The sequence below is a fragment of the Cetorhinus maximus genome, chromosome 19, assembly GCF_964194155.1.
Source record: "Cetorhinus maximus chromosome 19, sCetMax3.hap1.1, whole genome shotgun sequence".
Classification (NCBI taxonomy): Eukaryota; Metazoa; Chordata; class Chondrichthyes; order Lamniformes; family Cetorhinidae; genus Cetorhinus; species Cetorhinus maximus.
The window spans coordinates 5,906,863-5,933,998 of NC_135897.1; the positions used below are offsets into that span (position 1 = coordinate 5,906,863).

At 44.2% G+C, this 27,136-nt stretch overlaps 1 protein-coding gene across 1 annotated transcript in view; it reads right to left on the reverse strand.

Annotated features, from left to right (window-relative positions):
• The window catches only part of kif1aa (kinesin family member 1Aa), a 324,793-nt gene that overhangs the window by 139,068 nt on the left and 158,589 nt on the right, over positions 1-27,136 (reverse strand). Inside the window, exons 13-17 of the mRNA XM_078563437.1 lie at positions 26,917-27,059; positions 14,825-15,036; positions 12,571-12,650; positions 9,814-9,889; positions 3,401-3,480 (exon numbers count right to left, since the gene is read on the reverse strand). Of these exons, the coding sequence (XP_078419563.1) occupies positions 3,401-3,480; positions 9,814-9,889; positions 12,571-12,650; positions 14,825-15,036; positions 26,917-27,059 (591 nt within the window). The remainder of the gene's footprint in view (positions 1-3,400; positions 3,481-9,813; positions 9,890-12,570; positions 12,651-14,824; positions 15,037-26,916; positions 27,060-27,136) is intronic.

Here is a 27,136-nt window from a genome sequence, read left to right on the forward strand (position 1 = left end):
TTCCTGACTAACAATTGCCCTTTCACCAACATGACCAAAAACAGATTAGTTGGCCATTTGTGGATGTTGCTAGGGTTACCAACCCTGCAAGAGCGTCCTTGTTCTGATCCCAGCTGAGCTTACCCCTGGACAAGCCTGATCCCAGTGTGGAACCCAGCTTCATAGATCCTAACTTTTATTTTTTGTTTAGATAAGTGGAGAGCAGCTACTGAACAGAGGCTCATGAGTCAGCTGATGAACTTTTAACAAAAGAAGAAAACATTTATTCAACAAGAAAAGATGAACCATATTACAATATTCCTTCACCCACAGCTATACCTTTACTAGTGTATACAGATTTGTAAGGATAACACAAATTACAAAACTAACTTATAATCTAACGTCCACAATAAGTACATAGTCCATGTAAACCTATGGCATCTTGTGGTCAGACACACTATTCTCTGAAATCAAGTGACAGATGCCACCTCAAACAGATGCTATGGATCTCTCCACAACTCCCCCCAGATGCTTGTCACACTGTGAGCCAATCAGTCTCAGTGAACCCCGTCTTTCATGCGAGGCTTTCCAATCTCTACTTTCCAAGGCCTCGCCTTGGAATCTTCTCCCAAATCGACACTTTTTCTCAGATGTCTTCCACAAGGGTTCACCTCCAGGGTTTCAAACTCTCCTTCTGATGTTCCTCTTCCCTGGGTCACCACATGCATTCAAGCTGTCTTCCACACACTCTGTCTCTCTGGCTCAGTCGTCAACAGTACACCACTGCTTCACATGTCCATAGCAAAGGGTTACAGACCTTCAGTTGTCTCTTTGGACTTTTCTTGCCTCTTGCAAGCTGTTCTTGCTTTAAATCTGCGTTCTGCAGCTTTTGTCTCTTTAATTCTGAAGCTTGGAGCCTTTCTCTTTGGCCCTCACTCTTAACTTCACTTAACAAGACCTTTTCCCAGGTCCTTGTCCTTCCTTTGACTGGAAGGTCTTCTTTGGACTTTCTCTTCTTCCACTCTCCTGGATTTGTGGGTTTTCCTTAGCTTGGGACTGGCTATCTGTCCCCTTTGCTCCAGTCTCTCCTGGCAGCAACTTTCAGAACCAACTGCACTCAAACAGCTTCCAAAGCAACCTGCTGTTTCTCCTTTTCTGTGTGTGTGTCTGTGGGAGGGACGTGCCTCTCTGAGCCCCTGTCGCTAGGCAACAGTCCAATCCTTCTACCCTTGTATGTTTACTTTCCGTTTAATTGTTGTAAAACTCCTCATTAGAAATGCAAGTACTTTTCTAAAGTGAAACTAAAACTCCATTTGATCTTTCCTAACACACAGATACAGAAATAAAATCAAACTTAAACTTCAAAGCTAAAACTCATTCCTAACACCCACAAATACCAATATAACTTATTTAAGCTATTTCTATTTCCTAACATTACTGGAGTCTTCAAGGCTTAATGTCCAGGACATCATTGTGTGGAAATCCTCAAGGATAATTCAAGGGGCATTAAAAGCAATTGTGTATTTTTCTCAGTTTATTTGAGCACTTCAGTTTATTAATTATACAAACATTTGAGACGGAAAACAAAGCTGTTTGACTAGCAGTCAAAAATCATCCAACCAGTTAATAAAGAATCTATTTGCTTCCTAATTGGAGTGGAAGGCAGTGTTTTGAGTAGATGGATGCGTCAGGCGATCCATGATGGGAACATGGGGCCAAGACAGCTGGAGACAAGAGGCCATGTTTTAAAACCTCCTGAAATACGTGCAGGGTTTGCAACCCCTGGATATTACTATGTGCAAAATGATTACTGTGTGCAAAAGTAATTCATTGTAAATGAAGAGTTTTGGGACATGACAGGGCAGTATACAAATGCAAATTATCAAAATAATGAACATTAGAGGCACAGTTGAACTAAATCAAAGCATATCCCAAAATAATATTGTAAGTCGTCTCGATTACATGACTGAAGGGAGGAGTAATTCAAACTTAAAATTCAGTTTGTATATGACTGAAGTTCCTGTTTAAATCTATGTGGTCAGATTTTCAAAATCCAAATATGTCCTGGTAACTCTTTTCTGAGGCATAGAAAGGAGCTGTTTTGTTCAAATAAAAAAGTCTATTTGAAAACTTTGAGAAGGAAATCATGCAGATTGAAACTCCCAAAAATTGAAAAATCAGTTTCAATTTCCAAGAAGCAATTTAGACGAGGCTGACAGACTAAGAAAATAAACACTGCATTATTTAGAAGTAATTTACAAAGAGCTGCTGCAATATTATTGTCTCGACTTTGAGTTAGGTGGAAGATTGTCAACCCTGAAGACTTTATCATATTTATGAATTATTTATTTTCTTGGTTAGCTTTCGTAAATAAATGAACTTGATGTTTTAAACTTAAAATGAGATCTAAAATGCAGCCATTTCCAGCACCTGAAATCAATTATGAGGTAGGGTTTGGTGATCCTTCCCAGGTATGTTGCTAAAAGCCTACCGAGATTTCAAGACAAAGTTAAACACTCTTGAAGGCATTGGCAATGACCCAAACATATAAGAGTGGTGTAGGTGCCAACCGTCTGCTTTTAGACTGAGTCATCAGTATTTGAGCGCCATTCAAACTCCTGAGCATTTTAAATCGCCTCAAAATACATTGCAGATTATTGCTTCTGCAAAGGGCCTGTATTTCAGCACTGCCTAGAAGTGACCATTTGCAATTCATTGTGGAGGCCTCTGTGGGAATGAGGCTCAGAAGCTTTGGCAATTATGGAGCTGGAATAATCTATAGCAAGAAAGTTAGAAAAGGACCAAAAAGGTAACAATTCTTTTAATCCAAGGTTACATAAAGCTACACAGAAATTATAACATGAAAATAGGCTGTTTAGCTCAGTGAGCCCAGGCTCCATATCAGCAGTAGTCCCAATTCCGCACGCTCACCCTGGTTTCATGTTTCTTTACTCCTCTTTCTAATCAATCCTGAACGTCAACATTGTTGCTGTTTCAGTCACTAACTCCTCCACAGCCTCGCGACATCTCCGTGTGGACAGGTTTCACCTGCTCTCTGTACTATATCTCTTACATTTAACCTGATGTCAATGCCCCTTTATCTAGACCCCTCAATTATTGGAAATAATTATGCCCCACTTAAACTCGACAGATAATTTGGTCCATTTTTTTGATCATTAATGTTCCTTTTCTGTTTCCTTTGGATAGCTAGAAATTCTGAATTTGATTTTTAAAAATGCTACTGACTGTTAAATATTTGTTGGAGTAAAGCAAATCGTCAGTTTAGAGTCAAACATTATACAATTTGTTGCTCACTGATCAGGCAACCTGAATGCTTGGCTTTGATTAGGCACCTAGAAAAAAAAAAGTAATGAGCAAGCCTGTATTAGAACAGTCTGAACCAAACTGGAGTGAGATGTACCTGGTGGTTCCATCCTTGATGTAATACAAGAGGCACTCAGACATCAGTGGATCCTCATTCAAATTCACCAGGTGAGGAGTCTACAAGGAAAAGTCATACATAGTTACAGGAAGAAATTGTTACAGGACCCCTTTACTGTCTCTGATTTGTCATGCTGCTTATCCAACATCCAATATTGGATGCGCAGAAATTTCTTCCAATGGAATATTGATAAGACTGAAGCTTTTGTCTTTGCTTCCCATTTCCTGAACACCGTTTCCACCACAAGACCTTTTGCATCCTTCGTGTTGCATTTGACTCCTGAGATGAGTTTCTGACCACATCCCCACACCATCATCAAGGCTGCCTACTTCCACCTCTGTAACATCACTCAACTCCATCCTTGCCACAGCTCATCTGCTGTTGAAACCCTCATTCATGCCTTTGTTACCTCTAGACCCAACTATTCAAATACTTTCCTGGATGGCCTCCCATCTTCCACTCGCTCTGAATCTCATTTACCCATCACTTTTGTGATTGCTAACCTTCACGAGCTCCTGGTCCAACAACACCTTCATTTTAAAAGTCACATCCTTGTTTTCAAATCCCTCAGTGGCCTCGCACTTCCATATTTCAATAACCTCCTTCAGCCTTACAAGTCCTTGAGATAGCTGCACTCTTCCAATTCTGGCCTCTGTGCATCTCTAATTTTAATTATTCCACCATTGGTGGCTGTGCTTTCAGCTGCCTTGGCCCCAAATTTTGGAATTCTCTCCCTATAGCTCTCTGTCCCTCTCCTTATCTCTCCATTTCTAAGATGCTCCTTAAAATGTACCTCTTTTATCAAGCTTTTGGTCATCTGTTCTGATATCTCCCTTTATGGCTTGATGTCAAAATGTTTTAATCACTATTGTTGTTGTTAAGCACCTTTGGAGGTTTTACCATGTTAATGTGCTATCTAAATGTAAGCTGTTGTAACAGGGGCCTCCCACTTCTTAGGGCGATGGGATCAGATCACATTTATTTACTTTGCTGCTTTCACTGCAAGGGTTGCTCAGCAACTTGGGAAATAAATGACAACCACCTCTAACAAGACCTAGCAGAGCCTCACAAGTATTGGTAATAGAACCATACAAACCTTCTGATTGCCCATTCTCAATAAGCAAGCTCTCAATTTGGCAATCCATTAGTTGGCAAGTAGTTCTCATTGGAGATCACGCTTGAGATGGTGAGTTGTGCCAGTTACAGTCCTCGCTCTTTGGCTAGCAAATAATAACAATTAGCTCCACTGCCCTATGGTTGGTTTCTGCTTAGTATTTAGAAATCTACCTGTGATCATCCTTTTACTGAATCCCTCTCTGCATGCCATGGACTCTTGTGTTAACCTTATACTCTCTGCCCATTCCATTCATGGATTGGTTCCTTTCACTAAATATAGCCATTATTGAGTACTCACTTGGGAAGAATTGACCAACCATAGCATCCTTTCAGATACCAATCCCTTATTGTTTAAAGGATTGCATTCCACAACAAAGTGCTGTTTGTTGAAAAATGCATGCAATCCAATAAGATTTTTCACAAAATGCAAAAATAATGTTTGATAAGTCAGAAACAAAGGCAACAGTCAGGGGGACATCTGCACCATGAGCTGAGTGACACTTCGAGAGTGTCTGAGCCAAGGACCAGCCAGTGGGAGGGCCAACAATGAGTCAGTGCATTGTACTTGAGCTATGATAAGGACATTGTATATTGTATGTCATTTGATGTGTTGTAAATTGCTTCTATATGCATGATACAAACATCAAAATCATGGTCACTGGAGCCCTTTTAAGGAGGAAACCTAACATCAGGATCCTTTTAAAGGCCAACTTCATTATCAGGACCTTTGGTAGAAAGGAAATGAGGGCCTAATTGTGGAGGGATCCTGATGTTGAGTGACTCATTCATTGAGGAGCTTTGACAGGCCTCTAGCTTTAGGCAAGTACTGGATTAGTCGGAATATTTGCAGGACAAGTATACATCCACCTATCCACTGGCCTTGATGTGATTCGAAGTGAGAGAAATAATAACAAAGCCTCATTCAAGCCAAAGCAAACGATTAATCAGTGTAAAGCTAATTAATCACTGGAGATTCAAACATAAACACACAAAAATGAGGCAGCTGGGAAATGACATAGCATATCTTTACATATCTCAGTATGTGCTGAAGTAGGCTTTTCTCACACCTTACATTATATCCTGTAATACATGGAGTACACTCAAATGGGATTTCGAGGACAGCAGACCCTGTGATGTTAGTGCTTATATCAGTGCCCTTACAAAATAAAGGATTTATTACAATTGAAATTTATTGCTGTCCCTGCTGATAGACTGATGGCCATCCAGGTGGCCATGCACATATGATGGTACACAAAGGATTGTGTCAACTTTACCAGGGATGTGGGTCCATAACCGAGGTACTTTTCCTCCCTCAAATTTCAACCTTTTTCTTAAATTAAAGAACGCATGTCTGTGCGAGCAATGTGAGTGCATCCCATTCCCTATTTAATTCTCCCTCACACTTTGAAGGCACATCTAAAGAACCTGAAAGGTGGAGCAGGGAATGCTTTTTAATGCAGTGAGTTATGATGATCTGAAACACACTGCTTGAGAGGGGGATGAGAGCAGATTCAATAGTAACTTTCAATTGGGAATCAGGTAAAACTTGAAAAGAGATAATTGCAGGGCTATGGGGAAAGAGCAGGGGGGCTAATTGGATAGCACTTTCAGTGGCACAGGCACAATGGGCCAAATGGCCTTTTTCTTTCCTGTATTATTCTATGATTCAATTCAATAATTCTGCATCCATGGGTGCCATGAGCTCTTCCAATTAACCATTATTTATGCAAGAACCTAGGCAGCCAATTGGCCATGGTGTGTGGGTATCACAGTCTGGCATGGATGTGCTCTCCCCTGGCATCCACACTTACACACTCCCTAACAGGCGGGTGTGGATAGTGATCAGAAGTAAGGACCGCTGGCTTATTTTATTGGTTTCCTAGTTCAGATATGGAACCCAATTGTTAGTGGTCCTGTTGCTGTTCTATCTTAGATTGGCTACCCCAGGAAGCACAGGTAGAGATGGGTAAATGTGTTTAGAACATGGGGGGCTGTGAGCTGCTGGAATGATGCAGATATCATATCAAGGAATGCAACTGGTCAAGGATATAGATTGTAGGATGGAAGAATAGAGATTCTGGAGTTTTACTTGATTTACTTCTGGGGAAGTCAGAGAAAAAAACCTTAGAGAATCTTCTCCCAGGAGATTAACTGAGTGTACATGGACTTTGGAGGTAGGGTGAAAGGCCAAGTAATCTTTTCAAATCCCAGGATTTCTCATGATCTTAATTAAATTACATTTAAAGCGGAGAGTTGGTGAAGGAGGTGAAGGGTAAAAGGGAGAGGGAAATATGGAGGGGGAGAATGGATGACCATGAAAGAAGGGGAGGGAGGAAGAAAATGGAGGAGGAGTAGGGAAGGAGTGAGAATGGAATAGATGGAGATGGTAGAGCTGAAAAAGAGGAAAGGATGGCAGGAAGAGAAAGTGGAAGAGTGGCGTGGGGCAGAGATAGGTATAAAGAGAGCAGAAAAGGGGAGAGAAGATGGGGGGAGGGGAGGGGGAGGTCGAAAAGTCCTTCCCAAAATATGACATGAAATTTATATTTTTTATTGCTGGGAATAGTCCATGAGGTTAAGAGCCATTAATGGAGGAGTGTAATGTTGGAAAATTAATCAGAAACAACCAAAAGAATCAGGAATTCTATTTAACAAGTGACAGAACAAACCACATCAGAAGAAGCACAACACTGTTCACACACACGTGGTCACCCAGAACAAACCTCCTTGGGAGAGAATGCCCCCAGAGATTCCAGCAACATCTGAGCAGCTCTTCTGTTGACAATCTAACAGGAATAAAATATTAGCGGCTGTTGAGCAAGGGAGGGGGAGGGGAAGGGGAGTTAAAGCGGTGGGAAAAGGGGGAGATGGCCAAAATCAGGAAGGCAAAAACCAGAAGAACAAACAACATTGGTTATCAAATTATAAAGCAGCAACCACCGGAAGCCAGGTGCAGAAAAGCAGCCAACAGCAATTATAATATGTTTTTTACACATACGCAAACACACACATGGACTCATGCTCACCCATACATATGCTCACACAGACACACTCAAACACACGTACAGAGCCAGTGCTCAGCTACACTGAGTTTTAGAAAACTACACTTAACACTGAAATCTCCTGGCAAACTTCTTTGTTTTTGGACATGGGGCTCTATTGCTGTATCTCTTGTAACCAAAGATGCTTTTTAACTTGGTACCATTGGTGGTAAAAGCACAACATCCACTCCCGCATTAGGAGCCAAACTGTTCATCTCTCCAGGCGCTGGGGTCTCGGCTTCACTTGGATTCCAAAAGTATCAGAGGCAGTGAAAAAACACGCCTCCTTCCTCTTGGCACTTTGAATGTTTTCCCACAAACACTCATCAACACTGGTACAATATCTCTTGGAGGTTTAAAAGTTTCTGACCACCCTTCTCCAGAGGCCCGACATCAATTTAAAAGTGTCTTTATTGTGCTGTAACCTATTGGGTAGAATTGGTGAGGCTGGTATATGAGGGAATCTCACAAATTGTAAATGGATTTTTCTCAAGTTTAGTGTGGCTCAATTGGTAGCACTCCTAACTCTTAAGCAGACGCTCATGGGGTCAAGCCCTCCTCCAAGACTTCAGCACATAATCTAACTGATATTTTATTGAAGGAGTACAGCACAGTCGTCGGTGTTGTCCTTAAAATCAGATGTTAAATTGATGTTCTGGGTGGATTTTCCCCTTAGGGTCTGGAATCACTTGTCAGGCCACTTCCCGACATTGCGTTCCTGGCTTCTAAACATTGGGAAACTCCCATGAGGCTTTGGTCTCCAGGAGTCTGGTGCAGGCTGGTGTTGGGAATGCCACCCCCAGAAGCATGCCCCAGGCAGCAACAAAGGAGCGCAGGTGGTGAGGCGGGCTAGGCTGGTTAGAAGGCCGGCTTCGGTTTGCTGGGGCATCATCCCAGTCCTGTACTTTGTTTTTAGGCCATCTAGACCTCACCCCCTCCCCCACCGCTACCAAACCCCCATGCCCTTTCCACATTCCCTCATATCCCCCGTACCCCTTCCATGCTCTCGCATATCACTGCACCCCTCCACGCCCCTTCCACTCCCCATGCCCCTTCCGTACCCCTTCCATGGTGAGCAACAACTACAATTCAAAAAGAATGCATTGGGTGTGTGGCGTTTTGGGATGTTTCTAAAAGGCATAGTAAGTTCTACATAAATACAAGGGGGTGCATTTGATGGGAGGACAGATTACCCACCTCTAAGACCTGAAAGTCAGTTGGCATCTTGCCGACATGAAATCTGGTGCATGGCAGTGATTATACATTTGGGGGCAGCCTTAATTGGAGCACTTTGACTGTTCTGCCCCTGAGGAACAGGAAGTCCCACCCTAAAGAGCTCCCAGCCAATCTGGTCCCAGCAGCAGAAGCCAGTTGTGGTCACTGTTGGGACTACAACCAGTTCCCATGAAGAAGTGAAAATGTCACCTGGACTTCAGGTAAGCCTGGGGATTTTGGGCGGGCACAGCTTGGACATCCCAGAGAGGGAGGGAGGGGGGGGGTGTTGGGCTTGAGAGGCTGGGGGAGGGGAGGGACAAACAGGGTTTGTCAGGTTGATGGGCACAAAGTGTCCCCACCCCCACCAAAGGAGGTACGCACCCCCCCCTTCCTGCCCAACAGCAGCCTGTGCTGTCAAAGCTGCTGGGCTGCCTGCTTTACCCATGCCTTCCTCCACAGACCAAAAAAATTCCAGTATAGAGAGAATGAGACCCTTAAGTGGCAGTTAACTGTCCCCTTGAGGTGCTCAATAGGTATAAGGGCAGACAGGCTGCCTGATGCCTAACCCACCACCATAACGCACCCTGCCCCCCCTCACCAATCCCCATGTAATATGGGGACAGATGAGGGGCGGGTGGGATGGCAGCTGGCTAGCCATCCACTTTATTTTACTTCCCCCCCCCCGCCACCAACGCCTTCAAATAATATGCCAGTGGGCGAACCATAAAATTCACCCACATGTCTTTTTATTTGCATATATTACTGGATTTTTCATCCAAATTGCAGAACATTGACCATCATAATGGCCAGCCCACTGGCCTGATTGGCATGTGAAAGCTGGGGTCAATTATTTCAATAAATATTGCAAAATATAGACAGCGGCATTAGATTACAACCATCGATGGACTCATCAAAAAAACTATGTGCGTTCACAGCCATTTAGCAGCAGTGACCTTCTGGTGTTGCTGCACACCCAAAATAGAAACTATTCTTTCATTTTTTTTTCTTTCAAGCCTAATTTACCTTTTTAGGGGAGAAGACACCCAATGTACCACCATCTTCACGCATGGCGACACCCATCTCTGCAAGGAGAGCCTCTCTGTAACGTAAATGGAATGTTGTTAAGAATTTACCTCACAGCCGAACAGGAAAATATCTGGTCTGCTGGAATTCTACACGAGGGAATAAATGGCGGGTGGTTGACTGCTTTGGAATTCTATACACTGACAATTTTTTCGATTTGTTCTTGACATTTGCTAGGCCAGCATTTATTTCCCACCTCTAACTGCCCTGAGTGGGCAGTTAAGAGCCAACGACATTCATGTGAGTCTGAAGTCACATCTCAGCCAGGCCAGGGCAATTAGGGTTGGGCATTAAATGCTGGTTTTGCCAGCGACGCTTACATCTCAAGAACAATTTTTAAAAATTGCTAATGCATAGGTCAGCCCAGTAAGGATGGCAGATTTCCTCCTTGAAGGACATGAGTGAACAAGATTGGTTTCTACAACAATCCACTCGTTTCATTGTTATTATAATGAGGCAAGCATTTTAGTCCAAATGTTTTTTTTATTAATTAATTTAATTTAAATTCCCACAGCTGCCTTGGTGGGATTTGAACTTGTGCCTCCAGAGTGTTAGTCCAGACAACTGGATTACTAGCTCAGTAATGTTACCAAAATGTTACCATCCAGCATTATCCATTCAATGCTTACCTGGAGGTGTGCCTGTGAGCACTTTGCACAAGTATAGCCAATTCTGAATGCCCTACATATGAGCTTATTCCATAATTGTAGGTAGATACAGTTATCTGTGGGGGCAGCACAGGGAACATGAGTTCAGAGAAAAACATCTGTGGTAAAATCCCAATAGAAGAGTGATGTTTGTCCTACTGTCCAGAGTCCTCACGGTTAATACAAACATGGTTCGTTCCAATCCAGAAATAATAGGTCTTTTCGACTGACCTCAGATTTAAAATCAATGAGGAAACAGAGGACTGCACTCCAGTATCTGCTCCACCCAGCCTCAGCTACTCCCTTTCCTTTTTAGGCCATTCAAGGGGAGGCCTTGTGGCACAGTGGTAGCGTCCCTACCTCTGGGCCAGAAGCTCTGGGTTTAAGTCCCACTGCAGGACTTGATGGCCATGGAAGTTGTGTTCATAATGTGGTCAAACAGGTTGATTATCTGCCTGTAAATCCTCAATCCAATGGAAGTCCATGGTTGCCAACGCCCTCTTAGGGCATGGTATGAGGAGGAGGAGTCCGTTCAGAGCATTATACAAATGACCCTTCCCTACCCCACATAAATTAGATTAGGGTTTAAGGTGTCCATGAGTGCCATCTAGATGGTCTTGTCCTGACGTTGATGTCTGCATCCACTTTAAAGAAACCCCAGCTGACAGAGCTCCATCAAAAAGTTTGGAGCAGTAAATGTCCGATCCAGAAATAATAGGTCTCTATTATTATAGTGTGCCATGTATGACTAATAAGGCAAATCATTGCTTGCCATATTAGTGGCAAACATTGAACCCATTCTCTGCTTTAACAGCAACATTGGGCTAAATTTTCAACTTGCCATCAGTGTTTTAGACTAATGTGTTATTGGCCGCCTGTTGTAGAAATGGTTCAATTTTCATTTCACAGGAACATGAGTTGGCCATTCCGCAAGATCACTTGAGTAGACTCGGCCTATGTTCTCTGGAGTTTAAAGGAATGAGAAGTGATCTAATTGAACTGGATAAAATCCTTAAGGGGCTTGACAGGGTAAATGCAGAGAAAATGCGTGCCCGAGCTGGGGAATCTAGAACATGGGTTCACAGTTCAGAATAAGGGGTCAGCCATTTAGAACTGAGATCAGGAGAAATTTCTACACTCAAAGGATTGTGAATCTTTGGAATTCTCGAACCCAGAGAGCTGTGGATGCTCAGTTATTGAGTATATTCAAAACAGAGGTTGATAAATTTTTGGGCACTAAGGGAATAAAGGGATATGGGCATAGTGAGGGGAGGTGGAGTTAAGGTAGGAGGTCAGCGGTTGAATGGTGGAGCGGGCTCAAAAGATCAAAGGTCCACTTCAGCTCCAATTTCTTATGTCCTTACGTACTATAAAAGCATGAGTAGGAGTAGGCCATTCAGCCCCTCGAGACCACCATAGGAACTTAGGAACATAGTAAGAGCAGTAAGTCATTCAGTCCCTCAAGTCAGTTGTACCATTCAATTAGATCATGGTTGATTCTGAGACTCAAAGGCCTAATTCATATGGAGACCAGTCTCACAGCCATGATTAACTCCCTCTTCTAAAGGAGTGTGATCTGTAAGGTACAGCGGCTAGAAATGTGTTTGACCAAGAGAAACCTCCACTGCTTGTTGTTCTCATTGAGGTCACAGGGTTGGACAAGTGCAGCAGCTTCTGAAGTTATTCCATTCGGGATCTGCTGTTAACAGCAATTTATCGGCGCTTCAGTATTTTACTAATACAATGGTGCTGCAGTGTAGATGCCCTAAACTCCATAGCAATAGGCCTTGGGGAAATACTTTGAACTTAAGGCCCCGGTAGAGAATACTGTCAAGTTTGGTACTACTGTTCCCTGAGTATGGTCAACAAATTCAGCACAAACATAGGAATCTAATCAGAGCTGTTGGTCAACAGGGTTTGATTGTGCACTGCCCATACCAACTAAGGAACCAAGTGAAGCTCTCACTAGGTTTGACTCAAATATTGATGGTCTTGAACTCATACTCCTTGTAATAACAGATTCCAGGGTGAGATTAAGGTTGTATTTTACCTTTCCATCCTAATGGCTTCTGTTCTGCGAAGTTTCTCTTCCCATGTTTCATTCAGCTCAGCAATTATCTTCTCTGTCTCCTGTTGACATAGTGCAGATATGTTAGTGTACATCAATGTACGCCTTTTAAAAACTAAGCTGAAAGAGGTGATGTGTATTGAGGGCCAGAAACCAGCTGCTGTCTGAAAGATAGGTGACCATGCAACATTTCTCATATAACAGCCCCTGTAGAACTAATATTCAGCACAGCAGCTGCTGTAAAACTCATTGATATATTGAATTCACTTGGAGGAGAGACTCACGTTCAAACATACCTACATTACAGTGAGCTAGTGGATAGCCTAAATGAAGTCTACAGATGGTTTCCCTTTGAGTGGTTTTCAAGGAATGACCACTTCATCAACAGAGTTCTGGCCTTTCCACTGACAGCTGAAGAGGCAGCCTCCTCAAGGCCTATATGTGTCACAGCATAACAGTCAAGGCATTACCCTCAGCAGATTGGCCTATGTGCAGTATGGTAATGTATCAGTCAAGACACACTGCACTGGGCAGACTGATACTTGAGTGCCTTGTCCTGGCTGTTTGATCACCCAGTGCAAAACATTTCAGAAGTTGTTACGTAGGATGTCACAAGGTGAAGGTTCAAAGGTGAGCAGGGGCAGAATTTTGAGGTCGGCTTGCGGGCGTGTGCCCGACCTGATCAGACGCAAAATCACACGTGATGATGTTGGGCAAGCATCCTGACATCATCCCGCGATCGCATGATATTTCGGTCGGCGGGCGCACGCGTGTGTCAGAAGCGCGCCCGCCAACAATTAAGAAGACAATTAAAGTTGTCAAGGTTCCAGTTGTACCCGATTTTTCGTGGTCTGTCCAACCTTACGGTTGGTGGACAGGCGAATCTGCCAGGTGGACTTTGCATTTTTGATGAAACCTCATTCAAGGGCGGGATGATGTTTCCGTTATTAAATTAAAAAGCATAAAAATGTATGGGCCGAATTTTCATCAGGTATATGTTCAGGTGACTGACTCTGATGCGTGAACATTTTTATCCGGATTTTGAAATCTTTGGCCAGAATTATCCCCCCGTTGGGGGGGAAGTTTAAGAGGGGGCGCGTGGAGGTGCGCCTCCAATCGGGGGCGTGCCGCCATTTTACGTGGGCAGGCCAATTAAAGCCCGCCCAGTGTGACATCCGCCAGGAAGCGCTATGCACTCCCTGTGTGGGCGGGGAGGGATTCCCTGAGCCGAGAGTGCGTTCTTTCACGCATGCACACGAAAGAGCGCACTCATCTCCCTGAGGCTAAGTGCAGCCTCAGGGAGATCGGCTCCACACTAAAAAATCTTAAAAATAGAGGGAAAAAAAATTTCCTGACATGGGGCGCGGTGACGTTGGGAGTTCCACCCGACGTCATCCCACATCACTTTACACGTCAGCGATCGGGCCCTACTCGCTGACCAGGAAATCCTGGCCTTTATTTAATTGTTTTGAAGTCTTCAGTTCCCTGAGGCAGCTCTCAGCCCTCAGGGAGCTTTCATTCAGTGCTCGCCCGTGCCTGTGCTTATGTCAGCGCCTACCCACCCTCCTCCCGTCCCCACCCCGGCAACGCTGAGCGTTTCAGTGCTCACTTCACGCTGGCTGGTCGGTAATTGGCCAGCCAGCATGAAATCGTGATCGGGGGGCCAATCGTGGGCGGCAGTCTGTTCTCCGGCCGATCCTGGACCCATCATGCCTGCACACCGACCCAAAAATCCTGCCCCAGGAATTGACAATAGCTGTGGCATTTATCAGAGGCTCAGGGGCTATCAAGAGAAGCCCACATTTTTTTTCTTGTCGCCAATGTAACAGACAGGCTACTGTTTTCAGGCCTTTTGTTTTTGCCTTTGGCCTACTTAATATACTCGGTATACGACAGGTTTCTTGTTAGAAACAGTAAACTTTATTTACAGAGCTCCCTGGTGAAGCCACATGCTTGAACCAAGTCCACAGCTAGAAAGCTCCACCCCTAAAATTACCCACGCTTAGGGCTGATTCGCCTGTACTGTCACATGATCCCTAAAACAGTAAGAAAGGTTTTACTTACAATCACTACACCTACTGACTGAATTAGGAAACTTCACTAAGTCTACTTTCTATCTTTCCAGCTTCTATAGCTATTCAAATTAATAATTTAATGCATTCAATATGAACTTTGGCACCTCCAATTTCCCTAGATTTTTTTCCCGACTGTATTGTCACAGTTTGAAAGCGTTTACCTTCAGCCGTTCGATGGCTTCCTCACTGCCAGGGGCGATCATGAGGCGGTCGTGCAGGCTGGACACGGACCCCGCACGGCTGGACAGAGCAGAAAGCGATGGCGAGGGGCTCACTCCAGCCACCATTCCGGACACTGTGGAGAAATTGTCAGCTCGTTGATTGACAGCTGCTATTCTGCGGTTACGATTATTATTCTCTAAATCGTTCACGTCTACGGAAGGAAGCGGGAGGCAGGGAGGGGATGGGGAGAAAGAGAGAAAGAAAAGGAAAGAAAGAAAAATGAAAGTCGGGTAAAATGAACCAAAACGGGATGAGAAATATATGTTAGAAAGCAGACAGACACTATGAGCGTGTGTTAAATGAATCAGTGATTGAGGGGGAGACAGGCTGGTGACCCCAAGCGTTTAAGACGTGCTTATGTGTTGGTGAGTTTTGATGGTTTCTGACAAGTTAGAATGGTCACTCATTAATGCATAAATTTTCTTTGGAAAGCCGCTGATCTACCTGGTGAGAGAAAAATATTAAGAGCCAAGTGAAGTGCTGAGTTCCCATAGTAATTGGCTAGATGAACTTGTGAAAGTTCGAATGTCCATTTACTTGGCACTGCTCGCTGTTTTGTCCTTGTTCACTTCCAATGTGCTCTTTGCTGTCTGTTTGAATTATAACTCTGTTGTAATTCAGATATTCTCTACCATGTGAGGTACGGGTGCCCCATACACTTCCCAGCTGATCTCTCACTGTTACCATAACTGCAGTAATATAAGGCCAGTTGTGTAGTGTGGGGGTTGCAGATGATGGGGGTGACAACCCTGGAGGAGAGAGTGACTTCAATGCTAACTCACCCACTTAAGACTTGACTCGCCAACTTCCAAAGAACCTGGCAGTAGTTCTCAGGGAATCACAAGGCAAGCAACATCAACAGGACCTGGCCGACTGGATCAATAGGGATCCATCATCAGGAAGGATATTTCACGAGGAGTGGTTTAGGGGCTGTCATATAATCTTGGGTCACCCTGAGGTCATGACCAAGAAGCATTTTTTTATTTCTGAAACTACATGAAGGAACAGCTGACAAGTAACCCTACAGGCGGTTGGGTCCTCATATATAATTATCCCCACCGGCAGCTTTCCGAATGTTTCCAGATGATGATTGCACTGTTCTGGTGATAATGAGACATACGGACCCAGAAGATCCCATGTTCGATTCCCATGAGGGGCCCAAAACATCGGTGCTGCAAACCCAGGCCAAAAACACAGCATTGTCTTTTACCAGGAGCTGCAAGATGGGTGTTGTGACAAAATCTTACACGTACTGTCGCAGTGAGTCATGTTGTCCTCAGTGGCTGCTGAATCCTCACTTTTCTTCCTTTATGAAAACATAAATATTCTGAAAGATTATAGGGAGAGAAGCCTTCTCCTGGTACGAACAAAGCACTGGGAGCACTAATGCCAGGGAAGTTTGGGTTCTACTCCCCAGAGAACATAAGAACATAAGAAGTAGGAGCAGGAGTAGGCCATAATGCTCCTTGAGTCTGCTCCGCCATTTAATGTGATCTTCAACGTCAACTCCCTCCCAAACCCATATCCTTTAGAGTCCAAAAATCTATCAATGATTATGCTGAATATGCTTAATGACTGATCCTCCACAGTCTTTGAGAATTCCAAAAATTCACAACCCTCTTAGTGAAGAAATTTCTCAATCTGAAATGGCCAGTCCCTTATCCTCAGACTATGCCCTGGTTCTACACTGACTAGCCAGGGGAAATATCCTCTCAGCATCTCCCTGTCAAGCCCTCTCGAATCATGTTTCAATGAAATCACCTCTCATTCTCCTAAGCCTAAGAGAGTATAAGCCCACTCTATTCAAGGGCTTCCTTTTTCCATTGCCTCCCAGTTTTCTAAAAGTATTACAAGAATCTTCTTTTCCTTGCCTAATTCACAGCTTTATTACTATTTGCTACACTATATGAGCCCATCCTGTGTAAATGAGTATTTACTTGCATTCCGGTGCCCCACAAATTTCTATGTGCCCTGCGTCTGAGTGTGAACATGTTTGTGTACCTCTGTTTGTAGGTACTTCATGTATGCCTATCCCTATGTATATGTGCATGCCCTATCTACGTGCACCTATGGATGTGTCTGTTCTGCGCATGTGTGTGAATGTGAAAACCTGTGTGTTGTATGGTATGCATCTGTGCTCTTTACATTTAAGTGATCCATGCATATATGGGCACTCCCCACACATGTCTATCCCACATATGTGTGCACGCTTGTATATGTGAATGTCCTATGTATATGGGTATGTGCCAATTGTGCCAGCGTATATGTGTGCACTGTGTGTTTGTATGTTTGCCTGCATGTATCCATTCATGTATCTGCTCTTTGTATTTGCGCCTTGTGTATGCGCCTCACTGTGTGTGTGCATGTTTGCGCATGCGCGTGTGTGTATGCGCGTGTGCGTGTGTGTGTTTGTCCTTTGTGTGTTACACTTATCCGTGTCTGCCTTTTGTGTGCTACATCTGTGTGTGTACGCTATACGTTTGTGCTTCATGTATATATTTGTGCCTCATGTACATGTCTTTCTTGGGTCTATGTATATATATTTATGCACGTTACTCATGAACGCATATCTCACTTGGGTTTGTGTATGCTCCATCCATCAATGTACTCCTCCATTTAAATGAACAAACTGTGTGTGTGTGTATGTGTGTGTGCCCCCTACTTGCCTGACTTGTGTTCCTATATATATGTGCTATGTATGATCCAAGTCCCATGTATTATGTAAGTATGCATTTTTTCCTATGTATGTGTGAACCCCCCCTTGTTTGTTCTTCATATGTCTGCCCCATGTTCATAAACATCTATGTAAGTGTGTCCCTTATATGCCATTGCCCTGTGAACATGTTTCTTGTGTACATACCTCATGTGTGCCTTGTGTGTGCATGTGTTCCATATATGTGTACATTCTTTGCAACTATATATGGCCTATGTACTTGTCTGTTGCATGTGCATGTATGACGCATGTAAATGTGCGTACCCTATGTTGAGTGTGCAACCTGAGTCTATGTGCTGAGTGGGTAAATGTCCCATGCATATTTGTCTCCCGTATATATGTTTTTCTTTGTGTGTGCCAATATCCTGTATGTGTTTTCATATATCTGACTTGTGCATGAGTATATTTTGTCGTTATGTAAGTCTAGCCCAAGTCCTAGGGGTGAGATAACCCCAAGATGCAGCTCCATCTCTACTGGGTCCAGTAGGAAAGAAGACAATCACGCTTTCTGCCTGAGATATCATTAAACTGGCGAACCCTGTACTTCACCAGGTCCCACAGACGAGAGTAACTTTTAGATTTAAGTCTCATATTTGTCCAGTTGGTAGCACTATTACTTCACAGTCAGATGGTTGTGGACTCACGTCCCACTCCAGGAGCACACTGGTCCTGCAATTCTCTCTTCATGAGTTCTGTGCCCGAAGGCAGGCCCTTGGTGATTATTTGCTGAGCCACAGCACAGTGCTATGATTTTCAGCGATGGTTAGGGAGAAGAAGCAGGCCCTGAGTCTACCTCACTTGGAAAGGGACTGAACCCCATGCTCTTGGTGTTAATCTGAGCCACATGCCGGCCATTAGGCAAACTGAGTTAACTGGCCTCCCCTCCTGAAATTGTATGGGAATTAAATCCTCCTTATCTCTCTGTGTAATTCCAGCAGAACTCTCTGGAAAAAGCCTTTTAAGCCATTTCCCCAGGGGGCTGTGGGGGCCGGGGGGACAGCGTATGGGTGGGGTGTGGTTGCTGACCAGCAGGACCCCTATATAGAATACTGAATGCCAAAACGTTGGATGACACTTCAGTGTAATACTGAGGGAATGCTAGATTATCAGAGGTGTCAATTTGAGACATTAAGCAACGATTTTGTCTGCCTGTTCACATGACGTGGATTATTGTGTGTTGTGTACAGTTCTGGGTGCCACACTATAGGAAAGATGTGAACACATTGGAGAGAGTGCAGAAGAGGTTTACAAGAACGGTTCTAGGGATGAGAAACTTCACTTATGAAGATAGATTGAAGAGGTTGGCACTGTTCTCCTTGGAGAGGAGAAGACTAAGAGGAGATTTGATGGAGGTGTTCAAAATCATAAAGGGGCTGGATGGAGTAGATAGGGAGAAGCTGTTCCCTTGGTAAAGGATTAAGAACGAGAGGGCACAGATTTAAAGTGATTTGCAAAAGAAGCAAACGTGACGTGAGAAAAAAACTTCTTCACACAACGAGTGGTTCGAGTCTGGAATGCACTGCCTGGAAGTGTGGTGGAGGCAGGTTCAATCGAGGCATTCAAGAGGGCAATATATGATTAATTGAATAAAAACAATGTACAAGGGTATGGGGAAAAAGCAGGAGAATGGCACCAAGTCATGTTGCTCATTCTGGAGAGCTGGTGCAGACATGATGGGCCGAATGGCCTCCTTCTGCACTGTAGCAATTCTGTGAAAGATCAACTTGAAAAATTCTCCTGACCAATACTCCTCTCTTAATTGCCACCACCTAACTTGTCATTCATTTGTTGTTTGTGGGATCTTGCAATACACAAATGGGTAACTACAGGTGCCTAAATAACAACCGTGAATTATTGGTTGGGAAGTATTTTGGGATGCCCTGAGGATGTGGTAAGGTGCTCTATATCAGAACAGGTTCTTTCTTATCGATCCATTTGTTGTTTTGGTTTGAGAACACTGAGCCTGTGTCTCATACTATCGCACTTGCCCAAACCCCCCATGCAACTCTCCAGTTACATTTCCATGGGGTGCATTCTCTCCCCTGAGAGAATTATATTCCAATCTCAAAGGGCTGGCTCACTTACTATGCAAGAACAGGTGCCCTCAACCCAACAGCAAATCTGTGGGTTTCCCCTGTGTTTCATCTGTGTCTGCAGCCCCGTAGTGTTAGTGATAGCCAGAGAACAATGTGAATCTCTAGATGTGAACCAGATGTCCTATCCAACTTGCTTGAAAAACCCCATTGTATCAAAATCCACCAACAGCAAAGTAATTCTGCTGTGTGTCAATTGTGGTTGAGTGAGATTCAGTAAACATGCATTGCGTTCTATGTAAATAACATTGACATTAGACACAGAGAACAAGAAAGACAAAAATGGAGCACACACACACGCACAGCAGGTGCGCGATGCACAGCAGAAGCGTTTGCAGTAGCAAGAGGGATGCAATAGTGTGATAACCTTCTCAGGAAAAGGCTCAACACCAGACTTTCTGTGTTCTACCCCTAGGTTTTACAGCATGGATAAATGTTTGTTAGTCTTTAAAAGTGGTTCGGTTCTACACCCCTCCCAGATCTCTGTCCTCCAATTCTCCTCTAATTTTCATAGCTCTGCCATTTGAGGCCATGCCTTCAGCTGCCGAAGCCCTAAATCCTGAAATTCCCTTCCTTAACCTCTTTGCCTCTCTACCTCATTCCCCCTTTACGTCATTTCTTAAAACCTTGGCTTGGTATCAAATTTTGTTTGATAACGTTTCTGTGAAGAGCCTTGGGACATTTTACTATGTTAAAGCTGCTATATAAATTTAAGTTGTTGTTGTTGCCCCAGTCATTTTATGTCAGTGATTTTCATCTACACTCTTCCAACAATTTTTCAATTTACATCCTCAGTACGATACAACAAACTGCTTGTCGGTCAAGATCCTTTGAACACTGACTAGCGTACACTGTATATATTACTTTCAGGGTCGTTTTCTATTAAAGAGCAGATTTAGAATTAACATTAAAATGTCCCTTTTCTGTCTCAGCAAGAGTCAGTGCCTCAGGAGAGGAGCAATGAAAATTGTGAGTGAAAAAGGCAGGAACCCAAATCACACAAACTGGCTGAGGAATGGACAACAGTGAATTTCATTTATTGGGTGAATTGGTATTTGGGTTAAAAAATCTAAAAAATGCAAACTTGATGTTGTTTGTCTAACAACACACTAACATGGGCATGTGCGAACAGAATTATATAGGGGGTCAGTGTCACAGGACACAAGGCACACTTTGCGGTGGGGGGTGGCCATTGCTTGAGCCTGTAGCAGGGGTAGCAGTGCAGAAGCCTGTTAGTCACAGCATGAGAGAAAGCATCCCAAGAAGCCAGTGCAACTCTGCGGTTATCTGGTCAACAGCAGCAAGGGGAGATGTCAGATCATAGAATCGTACAGCAGGCAAGCAGGCCATTCAACCCATTGTGCCGATGCCAGCAATCCAACCAGCCCCTGCTAGCTGCAAATATTTCCTTTGAAATCTTTGGAAAATGTATCATTTCTAGGCTGCGATTCTGGCCCCTACAACTGTGGGGTTGCACATCATGAGAGAGTTGTCTACTAAATCTAAGTTGTCACACTGTACATAGATTCACTGTCACGTTATCTGGTCTACTGTCGGCTATTTTGGGTGGTAGATAATGCCACATTCTGTCTAGAGATTATGTGTGATGGACATTACACCCCCCCCCGCCTCCTCCAAAACCACAATTGTTAGATATTGGGGGGAGGGAGGAACCTCAGGGCGCAGGATGCTACCTAATGCTCAGTGTGCTGAGGCAGAAACAATTTTTTTTGGGAAGGGGGGGATGTGGGTGTGGGCAGCTGAGCTACAACAATGGAGGAGAGGAATGCGTTGGGGGTGGCAAAGGAGAATGGGCGGCACTTCACCCAGCAGAACTGAGGAAAGTCACTGCTGGGCAGCCTCTGCCATTTGCCAGGAGTTAGTAAAGGGGGCACAGGCACCCTCTCAGCCACAGTGAGTCAAACCAGGCGGACAAGCTAAACCCACAGGGAAAGGAAATAAAAAGCCAAGTTATACCATCACCTTCCTCAGGGGAACAGTGCTATCAGGCGTGGTTGGTTCTATTGAACTGAAATGTTCCTAAGAGTACCAGGAAGGTCTCTGTCACAGCATCAATTGCACTCATTACTCACATACACTCACAGCAATGGCAACTCCACCACTCAAATCCCAACTCTAAGTTTCAGTTTATAAGAAAAATTTTCCCTGATGTCTCTTCATGGAAAGGGTAGAAAAATGAGCCACTGAAACTGGGTACTGGGACACACAGGCTCCTAACAGCACTGCGGGTGTACCTATACACCACTTGGACAGCAGCAGTTCAAGAAGGCAGCTCACCACCATCTTCTCAAGGGCAATTAGGGACGGGCAATAAAAAATGCGATACACACGAGGCACAGGGACATACACGCGCACACACTAAGGGTTGTGTGACTTTGGAACTCTCTACCTCTGAAGGCAGTGGAGGCGGGGTCATTAAATATTTTCAAGATAGCGGTAGATAGATTCTTGTTAGGCAAGGGAATCAAAGGTTATTGGAGGTAGATGGGAATGTGGAATTCAAAACACAAACAGATCAGCCATGATCTTCCTGAATGGCACAGCAGGCTCGAGGGGCTGAATGGCCTACTTCTGTTCCTATTTCATATGTACACACACACACACACACACACACACATGCACACACGCACACAACGTAGTGACCATGTAGTGAGTCACACACCCAGCAGTTACAGAGTTACAAAAAGTGTGTTGCTGAAATGTGTTCAGGGGAACTTTCTTGGTCGTTATGCTTTTGGCCCAACGAGGAGGGAGGCGTTGCTGGATCTGGTTCTGGGGAATGAGATGGATCAAGTGGATCAAGTGTCAGTAGGGGAGCATTTGGAAACTGTGATCATAGTATAATAAGATTTAAGTTAGCTATGAAAAGCAACACGGTATAATCAAGAGTAAAGATATTTATTTGGAGGGGGTCAATTTCAATTGGGTGAGAACAAAACTGACCCAGATAAATTGGAATCAAAGGTTGGCAGGCAAAGCTGTAATAGAACAATGGGCTGCCTTTAAAGAGAAGATAGTTTGGGCACAGTAGAGGTATGTTCCCAGGAGGTGGAAAGGTAGGGCAACCAAAGCCAGTGCTTCCTGGATGACAAAAGAGATAGAGTGTAAGATGTAGTAGAAAAGGGGGATGTATGATAGATGTTAGGCTGATAATATAAATCCAAAACAGGTTGAATATAAAAATGTTCAAAAGGGAACAGAAAATAGAAATTAAGAGAGGAAGAGAGACCAGCAGGTAATAAAAGGGAATCCAAAAGTCTTCTATAAGTATATAAAAAGTAAAAGGGTTGTAAGAGGAGGGATGGGGCTGATTAAGGAACAGAAAGGTATCTACACATGGAGGCAGAGGGCATGGCTGAGGTACTAAATGAGTACTTTGTATCTGCCATTACCAAGGAAGAAAATGCTGAAAGAGGAGGTAGTCGAAACACTGTATGGACTAACAATTGATAAAGTGGAGGTATTTGAAAGGTTGGCTGTACTTAAAGGTAAGTGATTCAACGGATCCATTTTGGTTTGCATGTGACGATACTGAGGGAAGAAAGGGAGCAAATTACGGGGACGCCGCGGGCATAATCTTCCAGTCCTTCTTAGATACGGGGGCGGGGGGGTGATCCCAGAGGACTAGAGAATTGCAAATGTTACACCCTTGTTTAAAAAAGGGTGGAAGGATACAGCCAGCAGCTACAGGCTGTCAGTTTAACCCGGGCGGTGGGAAAGCTTTTAGAAAGGACAAAATTAACAATCACTTGGACAAATGTGGATTAATGAAGGAAAACCAGCACAGGTTTGTAATAGACGAATTGTGCTTAAACAACGTGTTTGAATTTTTTTGATGAAGTAACCGAGAGGCTTGATGAGGATAATGTGATTGATATTGATCACATGGATTTCCAAAAAGGCGTTTGATAAATGCCACATAATTGCCACCTAAATTGAACCCCATGTATGAAAAGGGTCAGTGGCAGCATGGATCGGAAAATGGCTGTGTGACAGGAAACACAGGAGTGCTGAATGATTGTTTTTCAGACTGGAGGAAGGCATACAGTGGGGTTCCCTGGGGATTGGTACCAGGACCTTTATTAGTGACCTAGACTTGGGTTTACAGGGCACAGTTTCAAAACTTGCAGAGAACATTAAAAACTGTCAAGTGTTGTCAACTGTGAGGAGGGTCAGACTAGGCATATTGCAGAGAGTCAGCACAGGCATCAAGGGCTGAATGGCCTCCTTGTGCTCTGTAACCATTCTATGATTCTATAAGCCCCCCACACACACACACACACATGCACATGGACACACCCCCCACTCCCTGCCACCCCTACCCCCCGCCCCCCCAATCCAGCAGGCCATCTTCACCTCCCTTGCTCTCAACAGAGCTAGATCAGCTCAGCGCTGCTGGAAATGGGGAAATTGGGTTGGTAGCAGGACCAAGCTGGTCTGTGATCCCCTGGATGACCGAATAATCCGCGATGCTCAATGCATACACGTCTTGCTTTATACATGAAGAGCAGCTATTGGGTGATATGATGGGGACCACTTGGCAGGATGGATGTGAACCCACCACAAAGTCAGAGAGAAGGGAAGTTTCTGATGGTCCATTAAATAATGTTGCACCCGCATTTGGGTCTTTTTGTGATCACCTTTGATGATGACTAATGAATATAGGGCAAAAGGATGAAAATGCTCTTTATCTCATGCTGTTTTGTAAGGGCGTGGGGTGGGGGGGGGTTGTGTGTGCAGGTGCGCGTGAGGAAAGCATTACAAGCTGCTACTGTGCTACACCAACTATTTACACACATTTTCTTCCACTTCTTTTTTCATCAGGCACCGGAGTCACTGAGAGATCAGAGAAAGGAGAGAAACAAGGGTGAGAGGTCAGAGTACCGAAAACAGCTTGACAACCACAACATCCACAGAAAGAAAGAAACAACTTCTTTTATAAAACAGACTTCAGAGAGGAAACTGACTCCAAGGAAACATTAAAGAGATGGAAAAAAGGTTTGAAGGAACTGCAGGAAGAGGCAGGGGATGGGACAAGAGGTCATGACAACACGCAACATAACTCCGTAAAAACCATTCGCTCCCATCCCACTTCAATATTGTCTTGAGCATGTGCATGGTAAAGATTCCTTTTGTTGCTATGTACAATGATATCATAAATATGCTTGCAAAGACCCCCTTGTTAAGAGTTTGTCACAAATCTTAAACACATGAGTTGCACAAAGGAACCAGTGGTACAAACGCTCAACGCCCTGGTTTGCAACTCATTGTGATTCAGCTGGGATGTCAGGTATCGATTTGTCAACCGACCCTTCACACACTGGACGGGACTTTCCATCCCCCCCCCCCCCCCACCCCCACCTCCTCCCGTCGCCGGGATCATCCGCTCCCGCCGAAAGTCGACGGACTTACGGCTCGGCCGCGGAATCGCCCACGGCGGGTCTCGCCATGACAGGGCTGGAAAATCCCAGCCGTCGTTTCTCATTTAATATCTAATATCTAATATTTACCCATTAATACCGGTAAATTAACATTTGGATATGATTTTCTTCAGCTGCATGTTCTGTCGGGTTTACAGGTACAACGGGTGCCGTCCTTCATGTGGATCAGCCGGGAACGTGAGAGGCGGGATTCTGGGGTTTCCCTCCCATGTGAAAACACTGGGAGTGTACACAGGACACTGTCTTCAGACTAGTGGCACCCTGTAATCTTCAATCTGAGGACCATGCTCTGAGCATTTGTTAGTTTACACATAATGCAAGATTGAATTTAGCCTGTGCCCATCGCGCATCAAATATCAGATTAAAAACATTAATATTCATCTTTATTACACTAAAGGCCAGATTTTGGTTACCAAGGTGGGTAGCTCAAGTCAAGAAATTTTCCCACTTGCCGGTTCCACCTCAGTAGAAGGTACCCCGAATCATGCATTGTGTGATTTTCACTCCGGGGTTGGGGTTAGCTGGGCAGGGGTGATGGCTAGGGGTGTGGTGGAGTGGGATAGAATTGGGCCCACTAACCCTGTAAACAAAGCATAGACGTGTGCCAAGGCTGGCTGGTCAAAAGGCCTGCCTCAGTTCCTTGGGACTTGGTCCCAGTTGTTTCAGAAGCTGTTAAGCCCTCTAGCCCTCACCCCTGACACCCTACACTTGATAGTGAAAGAAAATTCCTATTCATAGAACACATTCAAAGCCTTTAAATCTCTTATAAAAGCAAATATCCATTTAGACCCAACAACAAAAACTGCTAATCCTTTAATAGCTTCTTTAAACTGTGAATTAAACTGTGAACTCAGAACCCCTGCTGAGATAATTGTAGGTTCTAAAACTCAGCCAAGCATTCATAATGGCATATCAATAGCCCTTGGAGAAATTTCAACAAAGAACTCTATAGAAACTAAAAGGCCAGTTGCTCCCGTTCTTTTTTAACCAGCAGCGGATGGCCTGTCAATCAAAGCCCAGCAGAGAGTTCTTTTTAACTCTCAGTGACAACTGCACCTTTTTTTTAAAGGTTAAAGAGCAAACGATTAAAAAACCTTCACATCATGACAGTTATGCAGATGTTGTCTGCCCTGCAACAGTGTTTACGTTTACGTCATCAATTTGTGATTCCTACACTGCAGGTTAAGGCCCTTGCAAGAGCCAAAATAGGTCTGTTTGAACTCAGCACTGAGTTCAAATGGCCGTGCTGAGTTTGGGTTTCCCTCCTGTGTGAATCATGCCCCAGCCCCTTTCCCCTAATGGCAAAATGGGATCTGTCAGAAAATAGGGGTGGGATGTCCGCAACTGGGCCCCTCCCACCATTTTGAAAAGCCAAAGCTACCTTCCCAGCTCTGCGAAAATCTGACCCTAAGGTATCACATGCCACGTATTACAGATATAAAGCAACCTCAATCTTAAAAGAGAAAGAAAGCCAGACAGGGAGCTGCAAGCTGAAATCTGCAATTACAGCTGCCTTTCGGGTGACCTGAGCAGTTCAGACATAGCTACGATTATCTAAATCTCCTCATTTTGGGGAGTAACCCCAAAAACACAGGCAAGGTGAGCAGTCAGACCCCCCCAATCCAAGATTACTTGTGAGCAATGGCACAGGAGAACTGACAAGTGTTAAGACATGTGTTTTTAAGGTGGGGGAGGGGAAAGGAGGATGGGCTGGGGGGCAGAGTCTAACATTTCCTGTGACTCAATGATACACTGTTGCTTACGATCGATAATGTCACCCAGTCCCTGTGTGCAGAGCAGATCTCTCAATCTGGACACTTCATCCTTCAGTTCTCGGATCAGCTTGTTATTGGGATCCTCGTTAATAACTGCATTGCAGCGAATCTGTTTAGCACGATCAGCATACCTAAGCAGCAGAATAAACCAGATGGTGTTTGTTGTGTAGGGTTAGGGAAAAGGCAAAGAAAGGGAACAGTAAATAGT